This window comes from Scyliorhinus torazame, chromosome 5 (assembly GCF_047496885.1).
Source record: "Scyliorhinus torazame isolate Kashiwa2021f chromosome 5, sScyTor2.1, whole genome shotgun sequence".
In the NCBI taxonomy this organism is placed as follows: Eukaryota; Metazoa; Chordata; class Chondrichthyes; order Carcharhiniformes; family Scyliorhinidae; genus Scyliorhinus; species Scyliorhinus torazame.
Genome location: NC_092711.1, coordinates 5,411,958 through 5,438,708, shown reverse-complemented (window position 1 = coordinate 5,438,708; position 26,751 = coordinate 5,411,958). Strand labels below are relative to the sequence as shown.

At 59.6% G+C, this 26,751-nt stretch overlaps 1 protein-coding gene across 1 annotated transcript in view; it reads right to left on the bottom strand.

Moving 5' to 3' along the window:
- Nucleotides 1-26,751, bottom strand: part of LOC140422583 (solute carrier family 12 member 6) — a 539,853-nt gene that overhangs the window by 53,104 nt on the left and 459,998 nt on the right. The window contains exons 6-8 of the mRNA XM_072507591.1: nucleotides 5,084-5,253; nucleotides 3,401-3,532; nucleotides 535-642 (exon numbers count right to left, since the gene is read on the bottom strand). Of these exons, the coding sequence (XP_072363692.1) occupies nucleotides 535-642; nucleotides 3,401-3,532; nucleotides 5,084-5,253 (410 nt within the window). The remainder of the gene's footprint in view (nucleotides 1-534; nucleotides 643-3,400; nucleotides 3,533-5,083; nucleotides 5,254-26,751) is intronic.

The window sequence follows — 26,751 nt, the reverse complement described above, 5'->3', positions numbered from 1 at the left end:
CCGGGTATCTGTTATTCTATCTATAAACCACCCCGAACCCCTCGATTAGATTCCAGTCTGTAACTCACTCCCGGGTATCTGTTATTCGATATATAAACCACACCGAACCCCTCGATTAGATTCCAGTCTGTAACTCACTCCCGGGTATCTGTTATTCTATATATAAACCACCCCGAACCCCTCGATTAGATTCCAGTCTGTAACTCACTCCCGGGTATCTGTTATTCTATATATAAACCACCCCGAACCCCTCGATTAGACTCCAGTGTGTAACTCACTCCCGGGTATCTGTTATTCTATATATAAACCACCTCGAACTCCTCGATTAGATTCCAGTGTGTAACTCACTCCCGGGTATCTGTTATTCTATCTATAAACCACCCCGAACCCCTCGATTAGATTCCAGTCTGTAACTCACTCCCGGGTATCTGTTATTCTCTATATAAACCACCCTGAACCCCTCGATTAGATTGGTGGTGAATTGCCACTGATTTAGGCCTGTTGGGACTGGGATAGTGGATGACGCCTTCTCACCTCTCTGTCTCGGTCAGTCTTGGATAGTCTCATCTGCCTCAACATTTGTGATCGCTGCTCCATCATCAGGGTGCGTTCGTATGTGTACGCTGAGATATCACTGTCGTGCTGTAACAGACGGGAGCGATTGTTAACCATGCTCGTAACCGAGAGGGCAAAATGGATCCGACCGCCTTGCCCTGAAGGGAGGATGTCAAACAACTCAATATAGCCACGGAACAGACCAGTGACTACATAGGGGAGCCCATATGGAAGTCTGAATGGGCCTCCTTCTGTTCCTGTGCAACAGACTCGAGGGGCTGAATGGGCCTCCTCCTGATCCTGTGTAACAGACCCGAGGAGGGGGGCTGAATGGGCCTCCTCCTGTTCCTGTGTAACAGACTCGAGGGGCTTAATAGGCCTCCTCCTGTTCCTGTGTAACAGACTCGAGGGGCTGAATGGGCCTCCTCCTGTTCCTGTGTAACAGACTCGAGGAGGAGGGGGTTGAATGGGCCTCCTCCTGTTCCTGTGTAACAGACTGGAGGAGGGGGCTGAATGGGCCTCCTCCTGTTCCTGTGTAACAGACTCGAGGAGGGAGGCTGAATGGGCCTCCTCCTGTTCCTGTGTAACAGGCTCGAGGGGCTGAATGGGCCACCTCCTGTTCCTGTGTAACAGGCTCGAGGAGGGGGCTGAATGGGCCCCCTCCTGTTCCTGTGTAACAGACTTGAGGAGGGGGGGCTGAATGGGCCTCCTGTTCCTGTGTAACAGACTCAAGGAGGGGGGGCTGAATGGGCCTCCTCCTGTTCCTGTGTAACAGACTCGAGGGGCTGAATGGGCCTCCTCCTGTTCCTGTGTAAGAGACTCGAGGAGGGGGGGGTGAATGGGCCTCCTCCTGTTCCTGTGTAACAGACTCGAGGAGCTGAATGGGCCTCCTCCTGTTCCTGTGTAACAGACTCGAGGAGAGGAGGCTGGATGGGCCTCCTTCTGTTCCTGTGTAACAGACTCGAGGAGCTGAATGGGCCTCCTTCTGTTCCTGTGTAACAGACTCGAGGGGGGGGGTCTGAATGGGCCTCCTCCTGTTCCTGTGTAACAGACTCGAGGGGCTGAATGGGCCTCCTCCTGTTCCTGTGTAAGAGACTCGAGGAGGGGGGGGTGAATGGGCCTCCTCCTGTTCCTGTGTAACAGACTCGAGGAGGGGGGGCTGAATGGGCCTCCTCCTGTTCCTGTGTAACAGACTCGAGGAGCTGAATGGGCCTCCTCCTGTTCCTGTGTAACAGACTCGAGGAGAGGAGGCTGGATGGGCCTCCTTCTGTTCCTGTGTAACAGACTCGAGGAGGGGGCTGAATGGGCCTCCTCCTGTTCCTGTGTAACAGACTCGATGAGGGGGGGCTGGATGGGCCTCCTTCTGTTCCTGTGTAACAGACTCGAGGAGGGGGGGCTGAATGGGCCTCCTCCTGTTCCTGTGTAATAGACTCGAGGAGAGGGGGCTGAATGGGCCTCCTCCTGTTCCTGTGTAACAGACTCGAGGAGGGGGGGCTGAATGGGCCTCCTCCTGTTCCTGTGTAATAGACTCGAGGAGGGGGGGCTGAATGGGCCTCCTCCTGTTCCTGTGTAACAGACTCGAGGGGCTGAATGGGCCTCCTCCTGTTCCTGTGTAACAGACTCGAGGAGGGGGGCTGAATGGGCCTCCTCCTGTTCCTGTGTAACGGACTCGAGGAGAGGGGGCTGAATGGGCCTCCTCCTGTTCCTGTGTAACAGACTCGAGGGGGGGGGGGGCTGAATGGGCCTCCTCCTGTTCCTGTGTAACAGACTCGAGGAGGGGGCTGAATGGGCCTCCTCCTGTTCCTGTGTAACAGACTCGTGGAGGGGGCTGAATGGGCCTCCTCCTGTTCCTGTGTCACAGACTCGAGGAGGGGGGGCTGAATGGGCCTCCTCCTGTTCCTGTGTAACAGGCTCGAGGAGGGGGGGCTGAATGGGCCTCCTCCTGTTCCTGTGTAACAGACTCGAGGGGCTGAATGGGCCTCCTCCTGTTCCTGTGTAACAGACTCGAGGAGGGGGGGGCTGAATGGGCCTCCTCCTGTTCCTGTGTAACAGACTCGTGGAGGGGGCTGAATGGGCCTCCTCCTGTTCCTGTGTAACAGACTCGAGGAGGTGGGTGAATGGGCCCCCTCCTGTTCCTGTGTAACAGACTCGAGGGGCTGAATGGGCCTCCTCCTGTTCCTGTGTAACAGACTCGAGGAGGGGGGGGGCTGAATGGGCCTCCTCCTGTTCCTGTGTAACAGACTCGAGGGGCTGAATGGGCCTCCTCCTGTTCCTGTGTCACAGACTCGAGGAGGGGGGGCTGAATGGGCCTCCTCCTGTTCCTGTGTCACAGACTCGAGGAGGGGGCTGAATGGGCCTCCTCCTGTTCCTGTGTAACAGGCTCGAGGAGGGGGGGCTGAATGGGCCTCCTCCTGTTCCTGTGTAACAAACTCGAGGGGCTGAATGGGTCTCCTCCTGTTCCTGTGTAACAGACTCGTGGAGGGGGCTGAATGGGCCTCCTCCTGTTCCTGTGTAACAGGCTCGAGGGGCTGAATGGGCCTCCTCCTGTTCCTGTGTAACAGGCTCGAGGAGGGGCTGAATGGGCCTCCTCCTGTTCCTGTGTAACAGACTCGAGGAGGGGAGGCTGAAGGGGCCTCCTCCTGTTCCTGTGTAACAGGCTCGAGGAGGTGGGTGAATGGGCCCCCTCCTGTTCCTGTGTAACAGACTCGAGGAGAGGGCTGAATGGGCCTCCTGTTCCTGTGTAACAGGCTCGAGGGGCTGAATGGGCCTCCTGTTCCTGTGGACGTGATGACGTGATACTGGGTCCGTGCGAAGACCGAATCCGATGGCTGCCCCCGTCCCTCACCATTTCGACCACCTCCACTTCGGCCTCAATGCGCAGGTGATAGAGGAACGTGGCCAAGTCTTTCTTCATCTGAATACTGTTATCCTCCATCTGGGCCACAGTGAAAATCCGAATATTACACTTCCTCCAAACCTGCGAGAGAGAGAGAGAGAGGGGGGTAAAAGTGGAACTGGGAGCGAAGGAAAGAGAGAGAGAGACAGAGAGAGACAGAGAGAGAGACAGAGAGAGAGGCAGAGAGAGAGAGAGAGACAGAGAGAGAGAGAGACAGAGAGGGAGACAGAGAGCGAGAGACAGAGACACAGAGAAAGAGAGAGAGACAGAGAGAGAGACGGAGACACAGAGAGAGACCGAGAGAGAAAGACAGAGAGAGAGACAGAGACACAGAGATAAATAGAGAGAGAGAGAGAGAGAGAGGGAGTGACAGAGAGAGAGCGAGTGAGACAGAGAGAGAGAGAGAGACAGACAGAGAGAGAGAGAGAGAGACAGAGCAAGAGAGACGGAGTAACTGGGAGCGAAGGGGAGTAACTGGGAGCGAGGAGGAGTAACTGGGAGCGAGGGGGAGTAACTGGGAGCGAGGGGGAGTAACTGGGAGCAAGGGGGAGTAACTGGGAGTGATATGGGAGTATCTGGGGCTGACGGGTGTACCTGCGAGCGAGGGAGAGTAACTGGGAGTGAGGGAGGGTACCTGGGAATGAGGGGGAGTAACTGGGAGCAAGGGGGAGTATTTGGGAGCGAAGGGAGTAACTGGGAGCGAGCGGGAGTATCTGGGAGCGAGGGGAGTATCTGGGAGCGAGGGGAGTATCTGGGAGCGAGGGGAGTATCTGGGAGCGAGGGGTGTAACTGGGAGCAAGCGGGAGTATCTGGGAATGAGGTGAGTATCTGGGAGCGAGGGGAGCAACTGGGAGCAAGGGGAGTATCTGGGAGCGAGGGGAGGATCTGGGAGCGAGGGGAGTAACTGGGAGCGAGTGGGAGTATCTGGGAGCGAGGGGAGTATCTGGGAGCAAGCGGGAGAATCTGGGAGCGAGGGGAGTAACTGGGAGCGAGGGGAGTAACTGGGAGCGAGGGGAGTAACTGGGAGCGAGGGGAGTAACTGGGAGCGAGGGGAGTAACTGGGAGCGAGCGGGAGTATCTGGGAGCGAGCGGGAGTATCTGAGAGCGAGGGGAGTAACTGGGAGCGAGGGGAGTAACTGGGAGCGAGCGGGAGTATCTGGGAGCGAGGGGAGTATCTGGGAGCGAGGGGAGTAACTGGGAGCGAGGGGAGTAACTGGGAGCGAGGGGAGTAACTGGGAGCGAGGGGAGTAACTGGGAGCGAGCGGAGTATCTGGGAGCGAGGGGAGTAACTGGGAGCGAGGGGAGTATCTGGGAACGAGGGGAGTATCTGGGAGCGAGGGGAGTAACTGGGAGCGAGGGGAGTAACTGGGAGCGAGGGGAGTAACTGGGAGCGAGGGGAGTAACTGGGAGCGAGGGGAGTAACTGGGAGCGAGGGGAGTAACTGGGAACGAGGGGAGTATCTGGGAGCGAGGGGAGTAACTGGGAGCGAGGGGAGTAACTGGGAGCGAGGGGAGTATCTGGGAACGAGGGGAGTATCTGGGAGCGAGGGGAGTAACTGGGAGCGAGGGGAGTAACTGGGAGCGAGGGGAGTAACTGGGAGCGAGGGGCAGGAAGTGGGTCTCCGCTCTGTACCTTGTGCTGACGGAGGAGGAACGGGAGCAGCATCAACATTCCCCCGTCATGGACGATCCACCAGATATCGACCGTGCCCTCGGTGAAGAGCTCGCCATTGCCAGGGAAGAACGTAATATTCTTGGGCACCAGCAGGGCCAGGTGGGCGGCTGTGGTGACCCGAACCGTGCCTGGAAAAGAAGGTTGAGACGGAAGGTCACCGAAGACCAGCAGACGTCACCACAGACCCAACACCAAACTCACACCGGACTGAGGGAGTGCCGTACTGTCAGAGGGTCAGTACTGAGGGAGTGCCGCACTGTCAGAGGGTCAGTACTGAGGGAGCGCCTCACTGTCAGAGGGTCAATACTGAGGGAGTGCCGCACTGTCAGAGGGTCAGTACTGAGGGAGTGCCGCGCTGTCAGAGGGTCAGTACTGAGGGAGTGCTGCACTGTCAGAGGGTCAGTACTGAGGGAGTGCCGCACTGTCAGAGGGTCAGTACTGAGGGAGTGCCACACTGTCAGAGGGTCAATACTGAGGGAGTGCCGCACTGTCAGAGGGTCAGTACTGAGGGAGTGCCGCACTGTCAGAGGGTCAGTACTGAGGGAGCGCCGTACTGTCAGAGGGTCAGTACTGAGGGAGTGCCGCACTGTCAGAGGGTCAGTACTGAGGGAGCGCCTCACTGTCAGAGGGTCAATACTGAGGGAGTGCCGCACTGTCAGAGGGTCAGTACTGAGGGAGTGCCGCGCTGTCAGAGGGTCAGTACTGAGGGAGTGCTGCACTGTCAGAGGGTCAGTACTGAGGGAGTGCCGCACTGTCAGAGGGTCAGTACTGAGGGAGTGCCACACTGTCAGAGGGTCAATACTGAGGGAGTGCCGCACTGTCAGAGGGTCAGTACTGAGGGAGTGCCGCACTGTCAGAGGGTCAGTACTGAGGGAGCGCTGCACTGTCAGAGGGTCAGTACTGAGGGAGTGCTGCACTGTCAGAGGGTCAGTACTGAGGGAGTGCCGCACTGTCAGAGGGTCAGTACTGAGGGAGTGCCGCACTGTCAGAGGGTCAGTACTGAGGGAGTGCCGCACTGTCAGAGGGTCAGTACTGAGGGAGTGCCGCACTGTCAGAGGGTCAGTACTGAGGGAGTGCCGCACTGTCAAAGGGTCAGTACTGAGGGAGTGCCGCACTGTCAGAGTGTCAGTACTGAGGGAGTGCCGCAATGTCAGAGGGTCAGTACTGAGGGAGTGCCGCACTGTCAGAGGGTCAGTACTGAGGGAGTGCCGCACTGTCAGAGGGTCAGTACTGAGGGAGTGCCGCGCTGTCAGAGGGTCAGTACTGAGGGAGTGCCGCACTGTCAGAGGGTCAGTACTGAGGGAGTGCTGCATTCTCATAGGGTCAGTACTGCGGAAGTGCCGCACTGTCAGAGGGTCAGTACTGAGGGAGTGCCGCACTGTCAGAGGGTCAGTACTGAGGGAGTGCCGCACTGTCCGAGAGTCAGTACTGAGGGAGTGCTGCACTGTCAGAGGGTCAGTACTGAGGGAGTGCCGCACTGTCAGAGGGTCAGTACTGAGGGAGTGCCGCACTGTCAGAGGGTCAGGACTGAGGGAGTGCCGCACTGTCCGAGAGTCAGTACTGAGGGAGTGCCGCACTGTCAGAGGGTCAGTACTGAGGGAGTGCTGCACTGTCAGTGGTTCAGTACTGAGGGAGTGCCGCACTGTCAGAGGGTCAGTACTGAGGGAATGCCGCCCTGTCAGAGGGTCAGTACTGAGGGAGCGCCGCACTGTCAGAGGGTCAGTACTGAGGGAGTGCCGCACTGTCCGAGGGTCAGTACTGAGGGAGTGTCGCACTGTCAGAGGGTCAGTACTGAGGGAGAGCCGCACTGTCAGAGGGTCAGTACTGAGGGAGCGCCGCACTGTCAGAGGGTCAGTACTGAGGGAGTGCCGCACTGTCAGAGCGTCACTGCTGAGGGAGCTCCGCACTGTCAGAGGGTCAGTACTGAGGGTGCGCTGCACTGTCAGAGAGTCAGTACTGAGGGAGCGCCGCACTGTCAGAGGGTCAGTACGGAGGGAGCGCCGCACTGTCAGAGGGTCAGTACTGAGGGAGTGCCGCACTGTCAGAGCGTCACTGCTGAGGGAGCTCCGCACTGTCAGAGGGTCAGTACTGAGGGAGCGCTGCACTGTCAGAGAGTCAGTACTGAGGGAGCGCCGCACTGTCGAGGGTCAGTACTGAGGGAGCGCAGCACTGTCAGAGGGTCAGTACTGAGGGAGCGCCGCACGGTCAGAGGGTCAGTACTGAGGGAGTTCCGCACTGTCAGAGGGTCAGTACTCAGGGAGTGTCGCACTGTCAGAGGGTCAGTACTGAGGGAGTGCCACACTGTCAGAGGGTCAGTACTGCGGGAGCGCTGCACTGTCAGAGAGTCAGTACTGAAGGAGCGCCGCACTGTCAGAGGGTCAGTACTGAGGGAGTGCCGCACTGTCAGAGGGTCAGTACTGAGGGAGTGCAGCACTGTCAGAGGGTCAGTACTGAGGGGGCGCCGCACTGTCAGAGGGTCAGTACTGAGGGAGCGCCGCACTGTCAGAGCGTCAGTACTGAGGGAGTGCCGCACTGTCAGAGGGTCAGTACTGAGGGAGCGCCGCACTGTCAGAGGGTCAGTACTGAGGAGTGCAGCACTGTCAGAGGGTCAGTACTGAGGGAGTGCCGCACTGTCAGAAGGTCAGTACTGAGGGAGTGCCGCACTGTCAGAGGGTTAGTATTGAGAGAGCGCCGCACTGTCAGAGGGTCAGTACTGAGGGAGCACCGCACTGTCAGAGGGTCAGTACTGAGGGAGTGCCGCACTGTCAGAGGGTCAGTACTGAGAGAGTGCCGCACTGTCAGAGGGTCAGTACTGAGGGAGTGCAGCACTGTCAGAGGGTCAGTACTGAGGGAGCGCTGCATTGTCAGAGGGTCAGTACTGAGGGAGTGCCGCACTGTCAGAGAGTCAGTACTGAGGGAGTGCCGCACTGTCAGAGGGTCAGTACTGAGGGAGTGCCGCACTGTCAGAGGGTCAGTACTGAGGGAGCGCCGCACTGTCAGAGGGTCAGTACTGAGGAGTGCAGCACTGTCAGAGGGTCAGTACTGAGGGAGTGCCGCACTGTCAGAAGGTCAGTACTGAGGGAGTGCCGCACTGTCAGAGGGTTAGTATTGAGAGAGCGCCGCACTGTCAGAGGGTCAGTACTGAGGGAGCACCGCACTGTCAGAGGGTCAGTACTGAGGGAGTGCCGCACTGTCAGAGGGTCAGTACTGAGAGAGTGCCGCACTGTCAGAGGGTCAGTACTGAGGGAGTGCCGCACTGTCAGAGGGTCAGTACTGAGGGAGCGCTGCATTGTCAGAGGGTCAGTACTGAGGGAGTGCCGCACTGTCAGAGAGTCAGTACTGAGGGAGTGCCGCACTGTCAGAGGGTCAGTACTGAGGGAGCGCCGCATTGTCACAGGGTCAGTACTGAGGGAGTGCCGCACTGTCAGAGGGTCAGTACTGAGGGAGTGCCGCACTGTCAGAGGGTCAGTACTGAGGGAGTGCCGCACTGTCAGAGGGTCAGTACTGAGGGAGCGCCGCACTGTCAGAGGGTCAGTACTGAGGGAGTGCTGCACGGTCAGAGGGTCAGTACTGAGGGAGTGCTACACTGTCAGAGGGTCAGTACTGAGGGGGTGCTGCACTGTCAGAGGGTCAGTACTGAGGGAGTGCTGCACTGTCAGAGGGTCAGTACTGAGGGAGTGCTGCACAGTCAGAGGGTCAGTACTGAGGGAGCGCCGCACTGTCAGAGGGTCAGTACTGAGGGAGTGCCGCACTGTCAGAGGGTCAGTACTGAGGGAGTGCCGCACTGTCAGAGGGTCAGTACTGAGGGAGCGCTGCACGGTCAGAGGGTCAGTACTGAGGGAGTGCTGCACTGTCAGAGGGTCAGTACTGAGGGAGTGCCGCACTGTCAGAGGGTCAGTACTGAGGGAGCGCCGCACTGTCAGAGGGTCAGTACTGAGGGAGTGCCGCACTGTCAGAGCGTCAATGCTGAGGGAGCTCCGCACTGTCAGAGGGTCAGTACTGAGGGAGCGCTGCACTGTCAGAGAGTCAGTACTGAAGGAGCGCCGCACTGTCAGAGGGTCAGTACTGAGGGAGCGCCGCACTGTCGAGGGTCAGTACTGAGGGAGCGCAGCACTGTCAGAGGGTCAGTACTGAGGGAGCGCCGCACTGTCTGAGGGTCAGTACTGAGGGAGTGCTGCTCTGTCAGAGGGTCAGTACTGAGGGAGTGCCGCACTGTCAGAGGGTCAGTACTGAGGGAGCGCCGCACTGTCAGAGGGTCAGTACTGAGGGAGTGCCGCACTGTCAGAGGGTCAGTACTGAGGGAGTGCTGCACTGTCAGAGGGTCAGTACTGAGGGAGTGCTGCACTGTCAGAGGGTCAGTACTGAGGGAGTGCCGCACTTTCAGAGGGTCAGTACTGAGGGAGTGCCGCACTGTCAGAGGGGCAGTACTGAGGGAGTGCCGCACTGTCAGAGGGGCAGTACTGAGGGAGTGCCGCACTGTCAGAGGGTCAGTACTGAGGGAGTGCCGCACTGTCAGATGGTCAGTACTGAGGGAGTGCCGCACTGTCAGAGCGTCAGTACTGAGGCAGCGCCGCACTGTCAGAGGGTCAGTACTGAGGGAGTGCCGCACTGTCAGAGGGTCAGTACTGAGAGAGTGCTGCACTGTCAGAGGGTCAGTACTGAGGGAGTGCCGCACAGTCAGAGGGGCAGTACTGAGGGAGTGTTGCACTGTCAGAGGGTCAGTACTGAAGGAGCGCTGCACTGTCAGAGGGTCAGTACTGAGGGAGTGCCGCACTGTCACAGGGTCAGTACTGAGGGGGCGCCGCACTGTCAGAGGGTCAGTACTGAGGGAGTGCCGCACTGTCGGAGGGTCAGTACTGAGGGAGTACCGCACTGTCAGAGGGTCAGTACTGAGGGAGCGCCGCACTGTCAGAGGGTCAGTACTGAGGGAGTGCCGCACTGTCCGAGGGTCAGTACTGAGGGAGTGTCGCACTGTCAGAGGGTCAGTACTGAGGGAGAGCCGCACTGTCAGAGGGTCAGTACTGAGGGAGCGCCGCACTGTCAGACGGTCAGTACTGAGGGAGCGCCGCACTGTCAGAGGGTCAGTACTGAGGGAGTGCCGCACTGTCAGAGCGTCACTGCTGAGGGAGCTCCGCACTGTCAGAGGGTCAGTACTGAGGGAGCGCTGCACTGTCAGAGAGTCAGTACTGAGGGAGCGCCGCACTGTCAGAGGGTCAGTACTGAGGGAGCGCCGCACTGTCAGAGGGTCAGTACTGAGGGAGTGTCGCACTGTCAGAGGGTCAGTACTGAGGGAGTGCCACACTGTCAGAGGGTCAGTACTGCGGGAGCGCTGCACTGTCAGAGAGTCAGTACTGAAGGAGCGCCGCACTGTCAGAGGGTAAGTACTGAGGGAGCGCCGCACTGTCAGAGGGTCAGTACTGAGGGAGTGCCGCACTGTCAGAGGGTCAGTACTGAGGGAGTGCAGCACTGTCAGAGGGTCAGTACTGAGGGGGCGCCGCACTGTCAGAGGGTCAGTACTGAGGGAGCGCCGCACTGTCAGAGCGTCAGTACTGAGGGAGCGCCGCACTGTCAGAGGGTCAGTACTGAGGGAGCGCCGCACTGTCAGAGGGTCAGTACTGAGGAGTGCAGCACTGTCAGAGGGTCAGTACTGAGGGAGTGCCGCACTGTCAGAAGGTCAGTACTGAGGGAGTGCCGCACTGTCAGAGGGTTAGTATTGAGAGAGCGCCGCACTGTCAGAGGGTCAGTACTGAGGGAGCACCGCACTGTCAGAGGGTCAGTACTGAGGGAGTGCCGCACTGTCAGAGGGTCAGTACTGAGGGAGTGCCGCACTGTCAGAGGGTCAGTACTGAGAGAGTGCCGCACTGTCAGAGGGTCAGTACTGAGGGAGTGCAGCACTGTCAGAGGGTCAGTACTGAGGGAGTGCCGCACTGTCAGAGGGTCAGTACTGAGGGAGCGCTGCATTGTCAGAGGGTCAGTACTGAGGGAGTGCCGCACTGTCAGAGAGTCAGTACTGAGGGAGTGCCGCACTGTCAGAGGGTCAGTACTGAGGGAGCGCCGCATTGTCACAGGGTCAGTACTGAGGGAGTGCCGCACTGTCAGAGGGTCAGTACTGAGGGAGTGCCGCACTGTCAGAGGGTCAGTACTGAGGGAGTGCCGCTCTGTCAGAGGGTCAGTACTGAGGGAGCGCCGCACTGTCAGAGGGTCAGTACTGAGGGAGTGCTGCACGGTCAGAGGGTCAGTACTGAGGGAGTGCTACACTGTCAGAGGGTCAGTACTGAGGGGGTGCTGCACTGTCAGAGGGTCAGTACTGAGGGAGTGCTGCACTGTCAGAGGGTCAGTACTGAGGGAGTGCTGCACAGTCAGAGGGTCAGTACTGAGGGAGCGCCGCACTGTCAGAGGGTCAGTACTGAGGGAGTGCCGCACTGTCAGAGCGTCAGTACTGAGGGAGTGCCGCACTGTCAGAGGGTCAGTACTGAGGGAGCGCTGCACGGTCAGAGGGTCAGTACTGAGGGAGTGCTGCACTGTCAGAGGGTCAGTACTGAGGGAGTGCCGCACTGTCAGAGGGTCAGTACTGAGGGAGTGCCGCACTGTCAGAGGGTCAGTACTGAGGGAGTGCTGCACTGTCAGAGGGTCAATGCTGAGGGAGCTCCGCACTGTCAGAGGGTCAGTACTGAGGGAGCGCTGCACTGTCAGAGAGTCAGTACTGAAGGAGCGCCGCACTGTCAGAGGGTCAGTACTGAGGGAGCGCCGCACTGTCGAGGGTCAGTACTGAGGGAGCGCAGCATTGTCAGCGGGTCAGTACTGAGGGAGCGCCGCACTGTCTGAGGGTCAGTACTGAGGGAGCGCCGCACTGTCAGAGGGTCAGTACTGAGGAGTGCAGCACTGTCAGAGGGTCAGTACTGAGGGAGTGCCGCACTGTCAGAAGGTCAGTACTGAGGGAGTGCCGCACTGTTAGAGGGTCAGTACTGAGGGAGCGCCGCACTGTCAGAGGGTCAGTACTGAGGGAGTGCTGCTCTGTCAGAGGGTCAGTACTGAGGGAGTGCCGCACTGTCAGAGGGTTAGTATTGAGAGAGCGCCGCACTGTCAGAGGGTCAGTACTGAGGGAGTGCTGCACTCTCAGAGGGTCAGTACTGCGGAAGTGCCGCACTGTCAGAGGGTCAGTACTGAGGGAGTGCCGCACTGTCAGAGGGTCAGTACTGAGGGAGTGCCGCACTGTCCGAGAGTCAGTACTGAGGGAGTGCTGCACTGTCAGAGGGTCAGTACTGAGGGAGTGCCGCACTGTCAGAGGGTCAGTACTGAGGGAGTGCCGCACTGTCAGAGGGTCAGTACTGAGGGAGTGCCGCACTGTCCGAGAGTCAGTACTGAGGGAGTGCCGCACTGTCAGAGGGTCAGTACTGAGGGAGTGCTGCACTGTCAGTGGTTCAGTAGTGAGGGAGTGCCGCACTGTCAGAGGGTCAGTACTGAGGGAATGCCGCCCTGTCAGAGGGTCAGTACTGAGGGAGCGCCGCACTGTCAGAGGGTCAGTACTGAGGGAGTGCCGCACTGTCCGAGGGTCAGTACAGAGGGAGTGTCGCACTGTCAGAGGGTCAGTACTGAGGGAGAGCCGCACTGTCAGAGGGTCAGTACTGAGGGAGCGCCGCACTGTCAGAGGGTCAGTACTGAGGGAGAGCCGCACTGTCAGAGCGTCACTGCTGAGGGAGCTCCGCACTGTCAGAGGGTCAGTACTGAGGGAGCGCTGCACTGTCAGAGAGTCAGTACTGAGGGAGCGCCGCACTGTCAGAGGGTCAGTACTGAGGGAGCGCCGCACTGTCAGAGGGTCAGTACTGAGGGAGTGCCGCACTGTGAGAGCGTCACTGCTGAGGGAGCTCCGCACTGTCAGAGGGTCAGTACTGAGGGAGCGCTGCACTGTCAGAGAGTCAGTACTGAGGGAGCGCCGCACTGTCGAGGGTCAGTACTGAGGGAGCGCAGCACTGTCAGAGGGTCAGTACTGAGGGAGCGCCGCACGGTCAGAGGGTCAGTACTGAGGGAGTTCCGCACTGTCAGAGGGTCAGTACTCAGGGAGTGTCGCACTGTCAGAGGGTCAGTACTGAGGGAGTGCCACACTGTCAGAGGGTCAGTACTGCGGGAGCGCTGCACTGTCAGAGAGTCAGTACTGAAGGAGCGCCGCACTGTCAGAGGGTCAGTACTGAGGGTGCGCCGCACTGTCAGAGGGTCAGTACTGAGGGAGTGCCGCACTGTCAGAGTGTCAGTACTGAGGGAGTGCAGCACTGTCAGAGGGTCAGTACTGAGGGGGCGCCGCACTGTCAGAGGGTCAGTACTGAGGGAGCGCCGCACTGTCAGAGCGTCAGTACTGAGGGAGCGCCGCACTGTCAGAGGGTCAGTACTGAGGGAGCGCCGCACTGTCAGAGGGTCAGTACTGAGGAGTGCAGCACTGTCAGAGGGTCAGTACTGAGGGAGTGCCGCACTGTCAGAAGGTCAGTACTGAGGGAGTGCCGCACTGTCAGAGGGTTAGTATTGAGAGAGCGCCGCACTGTCAGAGGGTCAGTACTGAGGGAGCACCGCACTGTCAGAGGGTCAGTACTGAGGGAGTGCCGCACTGTCAGAGGGTCAGTACTGAGAGAGTGCCGCACTGTCAGAGGGTCAGTACTGAGGGAGTGCAGCACTGTCAGAGGGTCAGTACTGAGGGAGTACCGCACTGTCAGAGGGTCAGTACTGAGGGAGCGCTGCAATGTCAGAGGGTCAGTACTGAGGGAGTGCCGCACTGTCAGAGAGTCAGTACTGAGGGAGTGTCGCACTGTCAGAGGGTCAGTACTGAGGGAGCGCCGCATTGTCACAGGGTCAGTACTGAGGGAGTGCCGCACTGTCAGAGGGTCAGTACTGAGGGAGTGCCGCACTGTCAGAGGGTCAGTACTGAGGGAGTGCCGCACTGTCAGAGGGTCAGTACTGAGGGAGCGCCGCACTGTCAGAGGGTCAGTACTGAGGGAGTGCTGCACGGTCAGAGGGTCAGTACTGAGGGAGTGCTACACTGTCAGAGGGTCAGTACTGAGGGGGTGCTGCACTGTCAGAGGGTCAGTACTGAGGGAGTGCTGCACTGTCAGAGGGTCAGTACTGAGGGAGTGCTGCACTGTCAGAGGGTCAGTACTGAGGGAGCGCCGCACTGTCAGAGGGTCAGTACTGAGGGAGTGCCGCACTGTCAGAGGGTCAGTACTGAGGGAGTGCCGCACTGTCAGAGGGTCAGTACTGAGGGAGCGCTGCACGGTCAGAGGGTCAGTACTGAGGGAGTGCTGCACTGTCAGAGGGTCAGTACTGAGGGAGTGCCGCACGGTCAGAGGGTCAGTACTGAGGGAGCGCCGCACTGTCAGAGGGTCAGTACTGAGGGAGCGCCGCACTGTCAGAGGGTCAGTACTGAGGGAGTGCCGCACTGTCAGAGCGTCAATGCTGAGGGAGCTCCGCACTGTCAGAGGGTTAGTACTGAGGGAGCGCTGCACTGTCAGAGAGTCAGTACTGAAGGAGCGCCGCACTGTCAGAGGGTCAGTACTGAGGGAGCGCCGCACTGTCGAGGGTCAGTACTGAGGGAGCGCAGCACTGTCAGAGGGTCAGTACTGAGGGAGCGCCGCACTGTCTGAGGGTCAGTACTGAGGGAGCGCCGCACTGTCAGAGGGTCAGTACTGAGGAGTGCAGCACTGTCAGAGGGTCAGTACTGAGGGAGTGCCGCACTGTCAGAAGGTCAGTACTGAGGGAGTGCCGCACTGTCAGAGGGTTAGTATTGAGAGAGCGCCGCACTGTCAGAGGGTCAGTACTGAGGGAGCACCGCACTGTCAGAGGGTCAGTACTGAGGGAGTGCCGCACTGTCAGAGGGTCAGTACTGAGGGAGCGCCGCACTGTCAGAGGGTCAGTACTGAGGGAGTGCCGCACTGTCAGAGGGTCAGTACTGAGGGAGTGCCGCACTGTCAGAGGGTCAGTACTGAGGGAGCGCCGCACTGTCAGAGGGTCAGCACTGAGGGAGTGCCGCACTGTCAGAGGGTCAGTACTGAGGGAGTGCCGCAGTGTCAGAGGGTCAGTACTGAGGGAGTGCCGCACTGTCAGAGGGTCAGTACTGAGGGAGTGCCGCAGTGTCAGAGGGTCAGTACTGAGGGAGTGCCGCACTGTCAGATGGTTAGTACTGAGGGAGTGCCGCACTGTCAGAGGGTCAGTACTGAGGGAGCGCCGCACTGTCAGAGGGTCAGTACTGAGGGAGTGCCGCACTGTCAGAGGGTCAGTACTGAGGGAGTGCTGCACTGTCAGAGGGTCAGTACTGAGGGAGTGCTGCACTGTCAGAGGGTCAGTACTGAGGGAGTGCCGCACTTTCAGAGGGTCAGTACTGAGGGAGTGCCGCACTGTCAGAGGGGCAGTACTGAGGGAGTGCCGCACTGTCAGAGGGGCAGTACTGAGGGAGTGCCGCACTGTCAGAGGGTCAGTACTGAGGGAGTGCTGCACTGTCAGAGGGTCAGTACTGAGGGAGTGCCGCACTTTCAGAGGGTCAGTACTGAGGGAGTGCCGCACTGTCAGAGGGGCAGTACTGAGGGAGTGCCGCACTGTCAGAGGGGCAGTACTGAGGGAGTGCCGCACTGTCAGAGGGTCAGTACTGAGGGAGTGCCGCACTGTCAGATGGTCAGTACTGAGGGAGTGCCGCACTGTCAGAGCGTCAGTACTGAGGGAGCGCCGCACTGTCAGAGGGTCAGTACTGAGCGGGTGCCGCACTGTCAGAGGGTCAGTACTGAGAGAGTGCTGCACTGTCAGATGGCCAGTACTGAGGGAGTGCCGCACAGTCAGAGCATCAGTACTGAGGGAGCGGCGCACTGTCAGAGGGTCAGTACTGAGGGAGTGCTGCACTGTCAAAGGGTCAGTACTGAGGGAGTGCCGCACTGTCAGAGGGTCAGTACTGAGGGAGCGCTGCACTGTCAGAGAGTCAGTACTGAAGGAGCGCCGCACTGTCAGAGGGTCAGTACTGAGGGAGCGCCGCACTGTCGAGGGTCAGTACTGAGGGAGCGCAGCACTGTCAGAGGGTCAGTACTGAGGGAGCGCCGCACGGTCAGAGGATCAGCACTGAGGGAGTTCCGCACTGTCAGAGGGTCAGTACTCAGGGAGTGTCGCACTGTCAGAGGGTCAGTACTGAGGGAGTGCCGCACTGTCAGAGGGTCAGTACTGAGGGAGTGCCGCACTGTTAGAGGGTCAGTACTGAGGGAGTGCTGCATTGTCAGAGGGTCAGTACTGAGGGAGTGCCGCACTGTCAGAGGGGCAGTACTGAGGGAGTGCCGCACTGTCAGAGGGTCAGTACTGAGGGAGTGCCGTACTGTCAGATGGTCAGTACTGAGGGAGTGCCGCACTGTCAGAGCATCAGTACTGAGGGAGCGGCGCACTGTCAGAGCATCAGTACTGAGGGAGCGGCGCACTGTCAGAGGGTCAGTACTGAGGGAGTGCCGCACTGTCAGAGGGTCAGTACTGAGGGAGTGCCGTACTGTCAGATGGTCAGTACTGAGGGAGTGCCGCACTGTCAGAGCATCAGTACTGAGGGAGCGCCGCACTGTCAAAGGGTCAGTACTGAGGGAGTGCCGCACTGTCAGAGGGTCAGTACTGAGGGAGCGCTGCACTGTCAGAGAGTCAGTACTGAAGGAGCGCCGCACTGTCAGAGGGTCAGTACTGAGGGAGCGCCGCACTGTCGAGGGTCAGTACTGAGGGAGCGCAGCACTGTCAGAGGGTCAGTACTGAGGGAGCGCCGCACGGTCAGAGGGTCAGTCCTGAGGGAGTTCCGCACTGTCAGAGGGTCAGTACTCAGGGAGTGTCGCACTGTCAGAGGGTCAGTACTGAGGGAGTGCTGCACTGTCAGAGGGTCAGTACTGAGGGAGCGCTGCACTGTCAGAGAGTCAGTACTGAAGGAGCGCCGCACTGTCAGAGGGTCAGTACTGAGGGAGCGCCGCACTGTCAGAGGGTCAGTACTGAGGGAGTGCCGCACTGTCAGAGGGTCAGTACTGAGGGAGCGCCACACTGTCAGAGGGTCAGTACTGCGGGAGCGCTGCACTGTCAGAGAGTCAGTACTGAAGGAGCGCCGCACTGTCAGAGGGTCAGTACTGAGGGAGCGCCGCACTGTCAGAGGGTCAGTACTGAGGGAGCGCCGCACTGTCAGAGGGTCAGTACTGAGGAGTGCAGCACTGTCAGAGGGTCAGTACTGAGGGAGTGCCGCACTGTCAGAAGGTCAGTACTGAGGGAGTGCCGCACTGTCAGAGGGTTAGTATTGAGAGAGCGCCGCACTGTCAGAGGGTCAGTACTGAGGGAGCACCGCACTGTCAGAGGGTCAGTACTGAGGGAGTGCCGCACTGTCAGAGGGTCAGTACTGAGGGAGCGCCGCACTGTCAGAGGGTCAGTACTGAGAGAGTGCCGCACTGTCAGAGGGTCAGTACTGAGGGAGTGCCGCACTGTCAGAGGGTCAGTACTGAGGGAGTGCCGCATTGTCAGAGGGTCAGTACTGAGGGAGTGCCGCACTGTCAGAGGGGCAGTACTGAGGGAGTGCCGCACTGTCAGAGGGTCAGTACTGAGGGAGTGCCGTACTGTCAGATGGTCAGTACTGAGGGAGTGCCGCACTGTCAGAGCATCAGTACTGAGGGAGCGGCGCACTGTCAGAGGGTCAGTACTGAGGGAGTGCCGCACTGTCAGAGGGTCAGTACTGAGGGAGTGCTGCACTGTCAAAGGGTCAGTACTGAGGGAGTGCCGCACTGTCAGAGGGTCAGTACTGAGGGAGCGCTGCACTGTCAGAGAGTCAGTACTGAAGGAGCGCCGCACTGTCAGAGGGTCAGTACTGAGGGAGCGCCGCACTGTCGAGGGTCAGTACTGAGGGAGCGCAGCACTGTCAGAGGGTCAGTACTGAGGGAGCGCCGCACGGTCAGAGGGTCAGTACTGAGGGAGTTCCGCACTGTCAGAGGGTCAGTACTCAGGGAGTGTCGCACTGTCAGAGGGTCAGTACTGAGGGAGTGCCGCACTGTCAGAGGGTCAGTACTGAGGGAGTGCCGCACTGTCAGAGGGTCAGTACTGAGGGAGCGCCGCACTGTCAGAGGGTCAGCACTGAGGGAGTGCCGCACTGTCAGAGGTTCAGTACTGAGGGAGTGCCGCAGTGTCAGAGGGTCAGTACTGAGGGAGCGCCGCACTGTCAGAGGGTCAGTACTGAGGGAGTGCCGCACTGTCAGAGGGTCAGTACTGAGGGAGTGCTGCACTGTCAGAGGGTCAGTACTGAGGGAGTGCCGCACAGTCAGAGGGGCAGTACTGAGGGAGTGTTGCACTGTCAGAGGGTCAGTACTGAAGGAGCGCTGCACTGTCAGAGGGTCAGTACTGAGGGAGTGCCGCACTGTGACAGGGTCAGTACTGAGGGGGCGCCGCACTGTCAGAGGGTCAGTACTGAGGGAGTGCCGCACTGTCGGAGGGTCAGTACTGAGGGAGTACCGCACTGTCAGAGGGTCAGTACTGAGGGACCGCCGCACTGTCAGAGGGTCAGTACTGAGGAGTGCAGCACTGTCAGAGGGTCAGTACTGAGGGAGTGCCGCACTGTCAGAAGGTCAGTACTGAGGGAGAGCTGCACTGTCAGAGGGTCAGTACTGAGGGAGTGCCGCACTGTCAGAGGGTTAGTACTGAGAGAGCGCCGCACTGTCAGAGGGTCAGTACTGAGGGAGTGCCGCACTGTCAGAGGGTCAGTACTGAGGGAGCGCCGTACTGTCAGAGGGTCAGTACTGAGGGAGTGCCGCACTGTCAGAGGGTCAGTACTGAGGGAGTGCTGCTCTGTCAGAGGGTCAGTACTGAGGGAGTGCTGCACTGTCAGAGCGCCAGTACTGAGGGAGTGCCGCACTTTCAGAGGGTCAGTACTGAGGGAGTGCCGCACTTTCAGAGGGTCAGTACTGAGGGAGTGCCGCATTGTCAGAGGGTCAGTACTGAGGGAGTGCCGCACTGTCAGAGGGGCAGTACTGAGGGAGTGCCGCACTGTCAGAGGGTCAGTACTGAGGGAGTGCCGTACTGTCAGATGGTCAGTACTGAGGGAGTGCCGCACTGTCAGAGCATCAGTACTGAGGGAGCGGCGCACTGTCAGAGGGTCAGTACTGAGGGAGTGCTGCACTGTCAAAGGGTCAGTACTGAGGGAGTGCCGCACTGTCAGAGGGTCAGTACTGAGGGAGCGCTGCACTGTCAGAGAGTCAGTACTGAAGGAGCGCCGCACTGTCAGAGGGTCAGTACTGAGGGAGCGCCGCACTGTCGAGGGTCAGTACTGAGGGAGCGCAGCACTGTCAGAGGGTCAGTACTGAGGGAGCGCCGCACGGTCAGAGGGTCAGCACTGAGGGAGTTCCGCACTGTCAGAGGGTCAGTACTCAGGGAGTGTCGCACTGTCAGAGGGTCAGTACTGAGGGAGTGCTGCATTGTCAGAGGGTCAGTACTGAGGGAGCGCCGCACTGTCAGAGGGGCAGTACTGAGGGAGTGCCGCACTGTCAGAGGGTCAGTACTGAGGGAGTGCCGTACTGTCAGATGGTCAGTACTGAGGGAGTGCCGCACTGTCAGAGCATCAGTACTGAGGGAGCGGCGCACTGTCAGAGGGTCAGTACTGAGGGAGTGCTGCACTGTCAAAGGGTCAGTACTGAGGGAGTGCCGCACTGTCAGAGGGTCAGTACTGAAGGAGCGCCGCACTGTCAGAGGGTCAGTACTGAGGGAGCGCCGCACTGTCGAGGGTCAGTACTGAGGGAGTGCAGCACTGTCAGAGGGTCAGTACTGAGGGAGTGCCGCACTGTCAGAGGGTCAGTACTGAGGGAGCGCCACACTGTCAGAGGGTCAGTACTGCGGGAGCGCTGCACTGTCAGAGAGTCAGTACTGAAGGAGCGCCGCACTGTCAGAGGGTCAGTACTGAGGGAGCGCCGCACTGTCAGAGGGTCAGTACTGAGGGAGCGCCGCACTGTCAGAGGGTCAGTACTGAGGGAGTGCCGCACTGTCAGAGGGTCAGTACTGAGGGAGTGCCGCACTGTCAGAGGGTCAGTACTGAAGGAGTGCTGCACTGTCAGAGGGTCAGTACTGAGGGAGCGCCGCACTGTCAGAGGGTCAGTACTGAGGAGTGCAGCACTGTCAGAGGGTCAGTACTGAGGAGTGCAGCACTGTCAGAGGGTCAGTACTGAGGGAGTGCCGCACTGTCAGAGGGTCAGTACTGAGGAGTGCAGCACTGTCAGAGGGTCAGTACTGAGGGAGTGCCGCACTGTCAGAAGGTCAGTACTGAGGGAGTGCCGCACTGTCAGAGGGTTAGTATTGAGAGAGCGCCGCACTGTCAGAGGGTCAGTACTGAGGGAGCACCGCACTGTCAGAGGGTCAGTACTGAGGGAGTGCCGCACTGTCAGAGGGTCAGTACTGAGGGAGCGCCGCACTGTCAGAGGGTCAGTACTGAGAGAGTGCCGCACTGTCAGAGGGTCAGTACTGAGGGAGTGCCGCACTGTCAGAGGGTCAGTACTGAGGGAGTGCCGCATTGTCAGAGGGTCAGTACTGAGGGAGTGCCGCACTGTCAGAGGGGCAGTACTGAGGGAGTGCCGCACTGTCAGAGGGTCAGTACTGAGGGAGTGCCGTACTGTCAGATGGTCAGTACTGAGGGAGTGCAGCACTGTCAGAGCATCAGTACTGAGGGAGCGGCGCACTGTCAGAGGGTCAGTACTGAGGGAGTGCCGCACTGTCAGAGGGTCAGTACTGAGGGAGTGCTGCACTGTCAAAGGGTCAGTACTGAGGGAGTGCCGCACTGTCAGAGGGTCAGTACTGAGGGAGCGCTGCACTGTCAGAGAGTCAGTACTGAAGGAGCGCCGCACTGTCAGAGGGTCAGTACTGAGGGAGCGCCGCACTGTCGAGGGTCAGTACTGAGGGAGCGCAGCACTGTCAGAGGGTCAGTACTGAGGGAGCGCCGCACGGTCAGAGGGTCAGTACTGAGGGAGTTCCGCACTGTCAGAGGGTCAGTACTCAGGGAGTGTCGCACTGTCAGAGGGTCAGTACTGAGGGAGTGCTGCACTGTCAGAGGGTCAGTACTGAGGGAGCGCTGCACTGTCAGAGAGTCAGTACTGAAGGAGCGCCGCACTGTCAGAGGGTCAGTACTGAGGGAGCGCCGCACTGTCAGAGGGTCAGTACTGAGGGAGTGCCGCACTGTCAGAGGGTCAGTACTGAGGGAGCGCCACACTGTCAGAGGGTCAGTACTGCGGGAGCGCTGCACTGTCAGAGAGTCAGTACTGAAGGAGCGCCGCACTGTCAGAGGGTCAGTACTGAGGGAGCGCCGCACTGTCAGAGGGTCAGTACTGAGGGAGCGCCGCACTGTCAGAGGGTCAGTACTGAGGAGTGCAGCACTGTCAGAGGGTCAGTACTGAGGGAGTGCCGCACTGTCAGAAGGTCAGTACTGAGGGAGTGCCACACTGTCAGAGGGTCAGTACTGAGGGGGTGCTGCACTGTCAGAGGGTCAGTACTGAGGGAGTGCTGCACTGTCAGAGGGTCAGTACTGAGGGAGTGCTGCACTGTCAGAGGGTCAGTACTGAGGGAGTGCCGCACTGTCAGAGGGTCAGTACTGAGGGAGCGCTGCACGGTCAGAGGGTCAGTACTGAGGGAGTGCTGCACTGTCAGAGGGTCAGTACTGAGGGAGTGCCGCACTGTCAGAGGGTCAGTACTGAGGGAGCGCCGCACTGTCAGAGGGTCAGTACTGAGGGAGCGCCGCACTGTCAGAGGGTCAGTACTGAGGGAGTGCCGCACTGTCAGAGCGTCACTGCTGAGGGAGCTCCGCACTGTCGAGGGTCAGTACTGAGGGAGCTCCGCACTGTCAGAGGGTCAGTACTGAGGGAGCGCCGCACTGTCTGAGGGTCAGTACTGAGGGAGCGCCGCACTGTCAGAGGGTCAGTACTGAGGAGTGCAGCACTGTCAGAGGGTCAGTACTGAGGGAGTGCCGCACTGTCAGAAGGTCAGTACTGAGGGAGTGCCGCACTGTCAGAGGGTTAGTATTGAGAGAGCGCCGCACTGTCAGAGGGTCAGTACTGAGGGAGCACCGCACTGTCAGAGGGTCAGTACTGAGGGAGTGCCGCACTGTCAGAGGGTCAGTACTGAGGGAGCGCCGCACTGTCAGAGGGTCAGTACTGAGGGAGTGCCGCACTGTCAGAGGGTCAGTACTGAGGGAGTGCCGCACTGTCAGAGGGTCAGTACTGAGGGAGCGCCGCACTGTCAGAGGGTCAGCACTGAGGGAGTGCCGCACTGTCAGAGGGTCAGTACTGAGGGAGTGCCGCAGTGTCAGAGGGTCAGTACTGAGGGAGTGCCGCACTGTCAGAGGGTCAGTACTGAGGGAGTGCCGCAGTGTCAGAGGGTCAGTACTGAGGGAGTGCCGCACTGTCAGATGGTTAGTACTGAGGGAGTGCCGCACTGTCAGAGGGTCAGTACTGAGGGAGCGCCGCACTGTCAGAGGGTCAGTACTGAGGGAGTGCCGCACTGTCAGAGGGTCAGTACTGAGGGAGTGCTGCACTGTCAGAGGGTCAGTACTGAGGGAGTGCTGCACTGTCAGAGGGTCAGTACTGAGGGAGTGCCGCACTTTCAGAGGGTCAGTACTGAGGGAGTGCCGCACTGTCAGAGGGGCAGTACTGAGGGAGTGCCGCACTGTCAGAGGGGCAGTACTGAGGGAGTGCCGCACTGTCAGAGGGTCAGTACTGAGGGAGTGCCGCACTGTCAGATGGTCAGTACTGAGGGAGTGCCGCACTGTCAGAGCGTCAGTACTGAGGGAGCGCCGCACTGTCAGAGGGTCAGTACTGAGCGGGTGCCGCACTGTCAGAGGGTCAGTACTGAGAGAGTGCTGCACTGTCAGATGGTCAGTACTGAGGGAGTGCCGCACAGTCAGAGCATCAGTACTGAGGGAGCGGCGCACTGTCAGAGGGTCAGTACTGAGGGAGTGCTGCACTGTCAAAGGGTCAGTACTGAGGGAGTGCCGCACTGTCAGAGGGTCAGTACTGAGGGAGCGCTGCACTGTCAGAGAGTCAGTACTGAAGGAGCGCCGCACTGTCAGAGGGTCAGTACTGAGGGAGCGCCGCACTGTCGAGGGTCAGTACTGAGGGAGCGCAGCACTGTCAGAGGGTCAGTACTGAGGGAGCGCCGCACGGTCAGAGGATCAGCACTGAGGGAGTTCCGCACTGTCAGAGGGTCAGTACTCAGGGAGTGTCGCACTGTCAGAGGGTCAGTACTGAGGGAGTGCTGCATTGTCAGAGGGTCAGTACTGAGGGAGTGCCGCACTGTCAGAGGGGCAGTACTGAGGGAGTGCCGCACTGTCAGAGGGTCAGTACTGAGGGAGTGCCGTACTGTCAGATGGTCAGTACTGAGGGAGTGCCGCACTGTCAGAGCATCAGTACTGAGGGAGCGGCGCACTGTCAGAGGGTCAGTACTGAGGGAGTGCTGCACTGTCAAAGGGTCAGTACTGAGGGAGTGCCGCACTGTCAGAGGGTCAGTACTGAGGGAGCGCTGCACTGTCAGAGAGTCAGTACTGAAGGAGCGCCGCACTGTCAGAGGGTCAGTACTGAGGGAGCGCCGCACTGTCGAGGGTCAGTACTGAGGGAGCGCAGCACTGTCAGAGGGTCAGTACTGAGGGAGCGCCGCACGGTCAGAGGGTCAGTCCTGAGGGAGTTCCGCACTGTCAGAGGGTCAGTACTCAGGGAGTGTCGCACTGTCAGAGGGTCAGTACTGAGGGAGTGCTGCACTGTCAGAGGGTCAGTACTGAGGGAGCGCTGCACTGTCAGAGAGTCAGTACTGAAGGAGCGCCGCACTGTCAGAGGGTCAGTACTGAGGGAGCGCCGCACTGTCAGAGGGTCAGTACTGAGGGAGTGCCGCACTGTCAGAGGGTCAGTACTGAGGGAGCGCCACACTGTCAGAGGGTCAGTACTGCGGGAGCGCTGCACTGTCAGAGAGTCAGTACTGAAGGAGCGCCGCACTGTCAGAGGGTCAGTACTGAGGGAGCGCCGCACTGTCAGAGGGTCAGTACTGAGGGAGCGCCGCACTGTCAGAGGGTCAGTACTCAGGGAGTGTCGCACTGTCAGAGGGTCAGTACTGAGGGAGTGCTGCACTGTCAGAGGGTCAGTACTGAGGGAGCGCTGCACTGTCAGAGAGTCAGTACTGAAGGAGCGCCGCACTGTCAGAGGGTCAGTACTGAGGGAGCGCCGCACTGTCAGAGGGTCAGTACTGAGGGAGCGCCGCACTGTCAGAGGGTCAGTACTGAGGAGTGCAGCACTGTCAGAGGGTCAGTACTGAGGAGTGCAGCACTGTCAGAGGGTCAGTACTGAGGGAGTGCCGCACTGTCAGAAGGTCAGTACTGAGGGAGTGCCACACTGTCAGAGGGTCAGTACTGAGGGGGTGCTGCACTGTCAGAGGGTCAGTACTGAGGGAGTGCTGCACTGTCAGAGGGTCAGTACTGAGGGAGTGCTGCACTGTCAGAGGGTCAGTACTGAGGGAGTGCCGCACTGTCAGAGGGTCAGTACTGAGGGAGCGCTGCACGGTCAGAGGGTCAGTACTGAGGGAGTGCTGCACTGTCAGAGGGTCAGTACTGAGGGAGTGCCGCACTGTCAGAGGGTCAGTACTGAGGGAGCGCCGCACTGTCAGAGGGTCAGTACTGAGGGAGCGCCGCACTGTCAGAGGGTCAGTACTGAGGGAGTGCCGCACTGTCAGAGCGTCACTGCTGAGGGAGCTCCGCACTGTCGAGGGTCAGTACTGAGGGAGCTCCGCACTGTCAGAGGGTCAGTACTGAGGGAGCGCCGCACTGTCTGAGGGTCAGTACTGAGGGAGCGCCGCACTGTCAGAGGGTCAGTACTGAGGAGTGCAGCACTGTCAGAGGGTCAGTACTGAGGGAGTGCCGCACTGTCAGAAGGTCAGTACTGAGGGAGTGCCGCACTGTCAGAGGGTTAGTATTGAGAGAGCGCCGCACTGTCAGAGGGTCAGTACTGAGGGAGCACCGCACTGTCAGAGGGTCAGTACTGAGGGAGTGCCGCACTGTCAGAGGGTCAGTACTGAGGGAGCGCCGCACTGTCAGAGGGTCAGTACTGAGGGAGTGCCGCACTGTCAGAGGGTCAGTACTGAGGGAGTGCCGCACTGTCAGAGGGTCAGTACTGAGGGAGCGCCGCACTGTCAGAGGGTCAGCACTGAGGGAGTGCCGCACTGTCAGAGGGTCAGTACTGAGGGAGTGCCGCAGTGTCAGAGGGTCAGTACTGAGGGAGTGCCGCACTGTCAGAGGGTCAGTACTGAGGGAGTGCCGCAGTGTCAGAGGGTCAGTACTGAGGGAGTGCCGCACTGTCAGATGGTTAGTACTGAGGGAGTGCCGCACTGTCAGAGGGTCAGTACTGAGGGAGCGCCGCACTGTCAGAGGGTCAGTACTGAGGGAGTGCCGCACTGTCAGAGGGTCAGTACTGAGGGAGTGCTGCACTGTCAGAGGGTCAGTACTGAGGGAGTGCTGCACTGTCAGAGGGTCAGTACTGAGGGAGTGCCGCACTTTCAGAGGGTCAGTACTGAGGGAGTGCCGCACTGTCAGAGGGGCAGTACTGAGGGAGTGCCGCACTGTCAGAGGGGCAGTACTGAGGGAGTGCCGCACTGTCAGAGGGTCAGTACTGAGGGAGTGCCGCACTGTCAGATGGTCAGTACTGAGGGAGTGCCGCACTGTCAGAGCGTCAGTGCTGAGGGAGCGCCGCACTGTCAGAGGGTCAGTACTGAGCGGGTGCCGCACTGTCAGAGGGTCAGTACTGAGAGAGTGCTGCACTGTCAGATGGTCAGTACTGAGGGAGTGCCGCACAGTCAGAGCATCAGTACTGAGGGAGCGGCGCACTGTCAGAGGGTCAGTACTGAGGGAGTGCTGCACTGTCAAAGGGTCAGTACTGAGGGAGTGCCGCACTGTCAGAGGGTCAGTACTGAGGGAGCGCTGCACTGTCAGAGAGTCAGTACTGAAGGAGCGCCGCACTGTCAGAGGGTCAGTACTGAGGGAGCGCCGCACTGTCGAGGGTCAGTACTGAGGGAGCGCAGCACTGTCAGAGGGTCAGTACTGAGGGAGCGCCGCACGGTCAGAGGATCAGCACTGAGGGAGTTCCGCACTGTCAGAGGGTCAGTACTCAGGGAGTGTCGCACTGTCAGAGGGTCAGTACTGAGGGAGTGCTGCATTGTCAGAGGGTCAGTACTGAGGGAGTGCCGCACTGTCAGAGGGGCAGTACTGAGGGAGTGCCGCACTGTCAGAGGGTCAGTACTGAGGGAGTGCCGTACTGTCAGATGGTCAGTACTGAGGGAGTGCCGCACTGTCAGAGCATCAGTACTGAGGGAGCGGCGCACTGTCAGAGGGTCAGTACTGAGGGAGTGCTGCACTGTCAAAGGGTCAGTACTGAGGGAGTGCCGCACTGTCAGAGGGTCAGTACTGAGGGAGCGCTGCACTGTCAGAGAGTCAGTACTGAAGGAGCGCCGCACTGTCAGAGGGTCAGTACTGAGGGAGCGCCGCACTGTCGAGGGTCAGTACTGAGGGAGCGCAGCACTGTCAGAGGGTCAGTACTGAGGGAGCGCCGCACGGTCAGAGGGTCAGTCCTGAGGGAGTTCCGCACTGTCAGAGGGTCAGTACT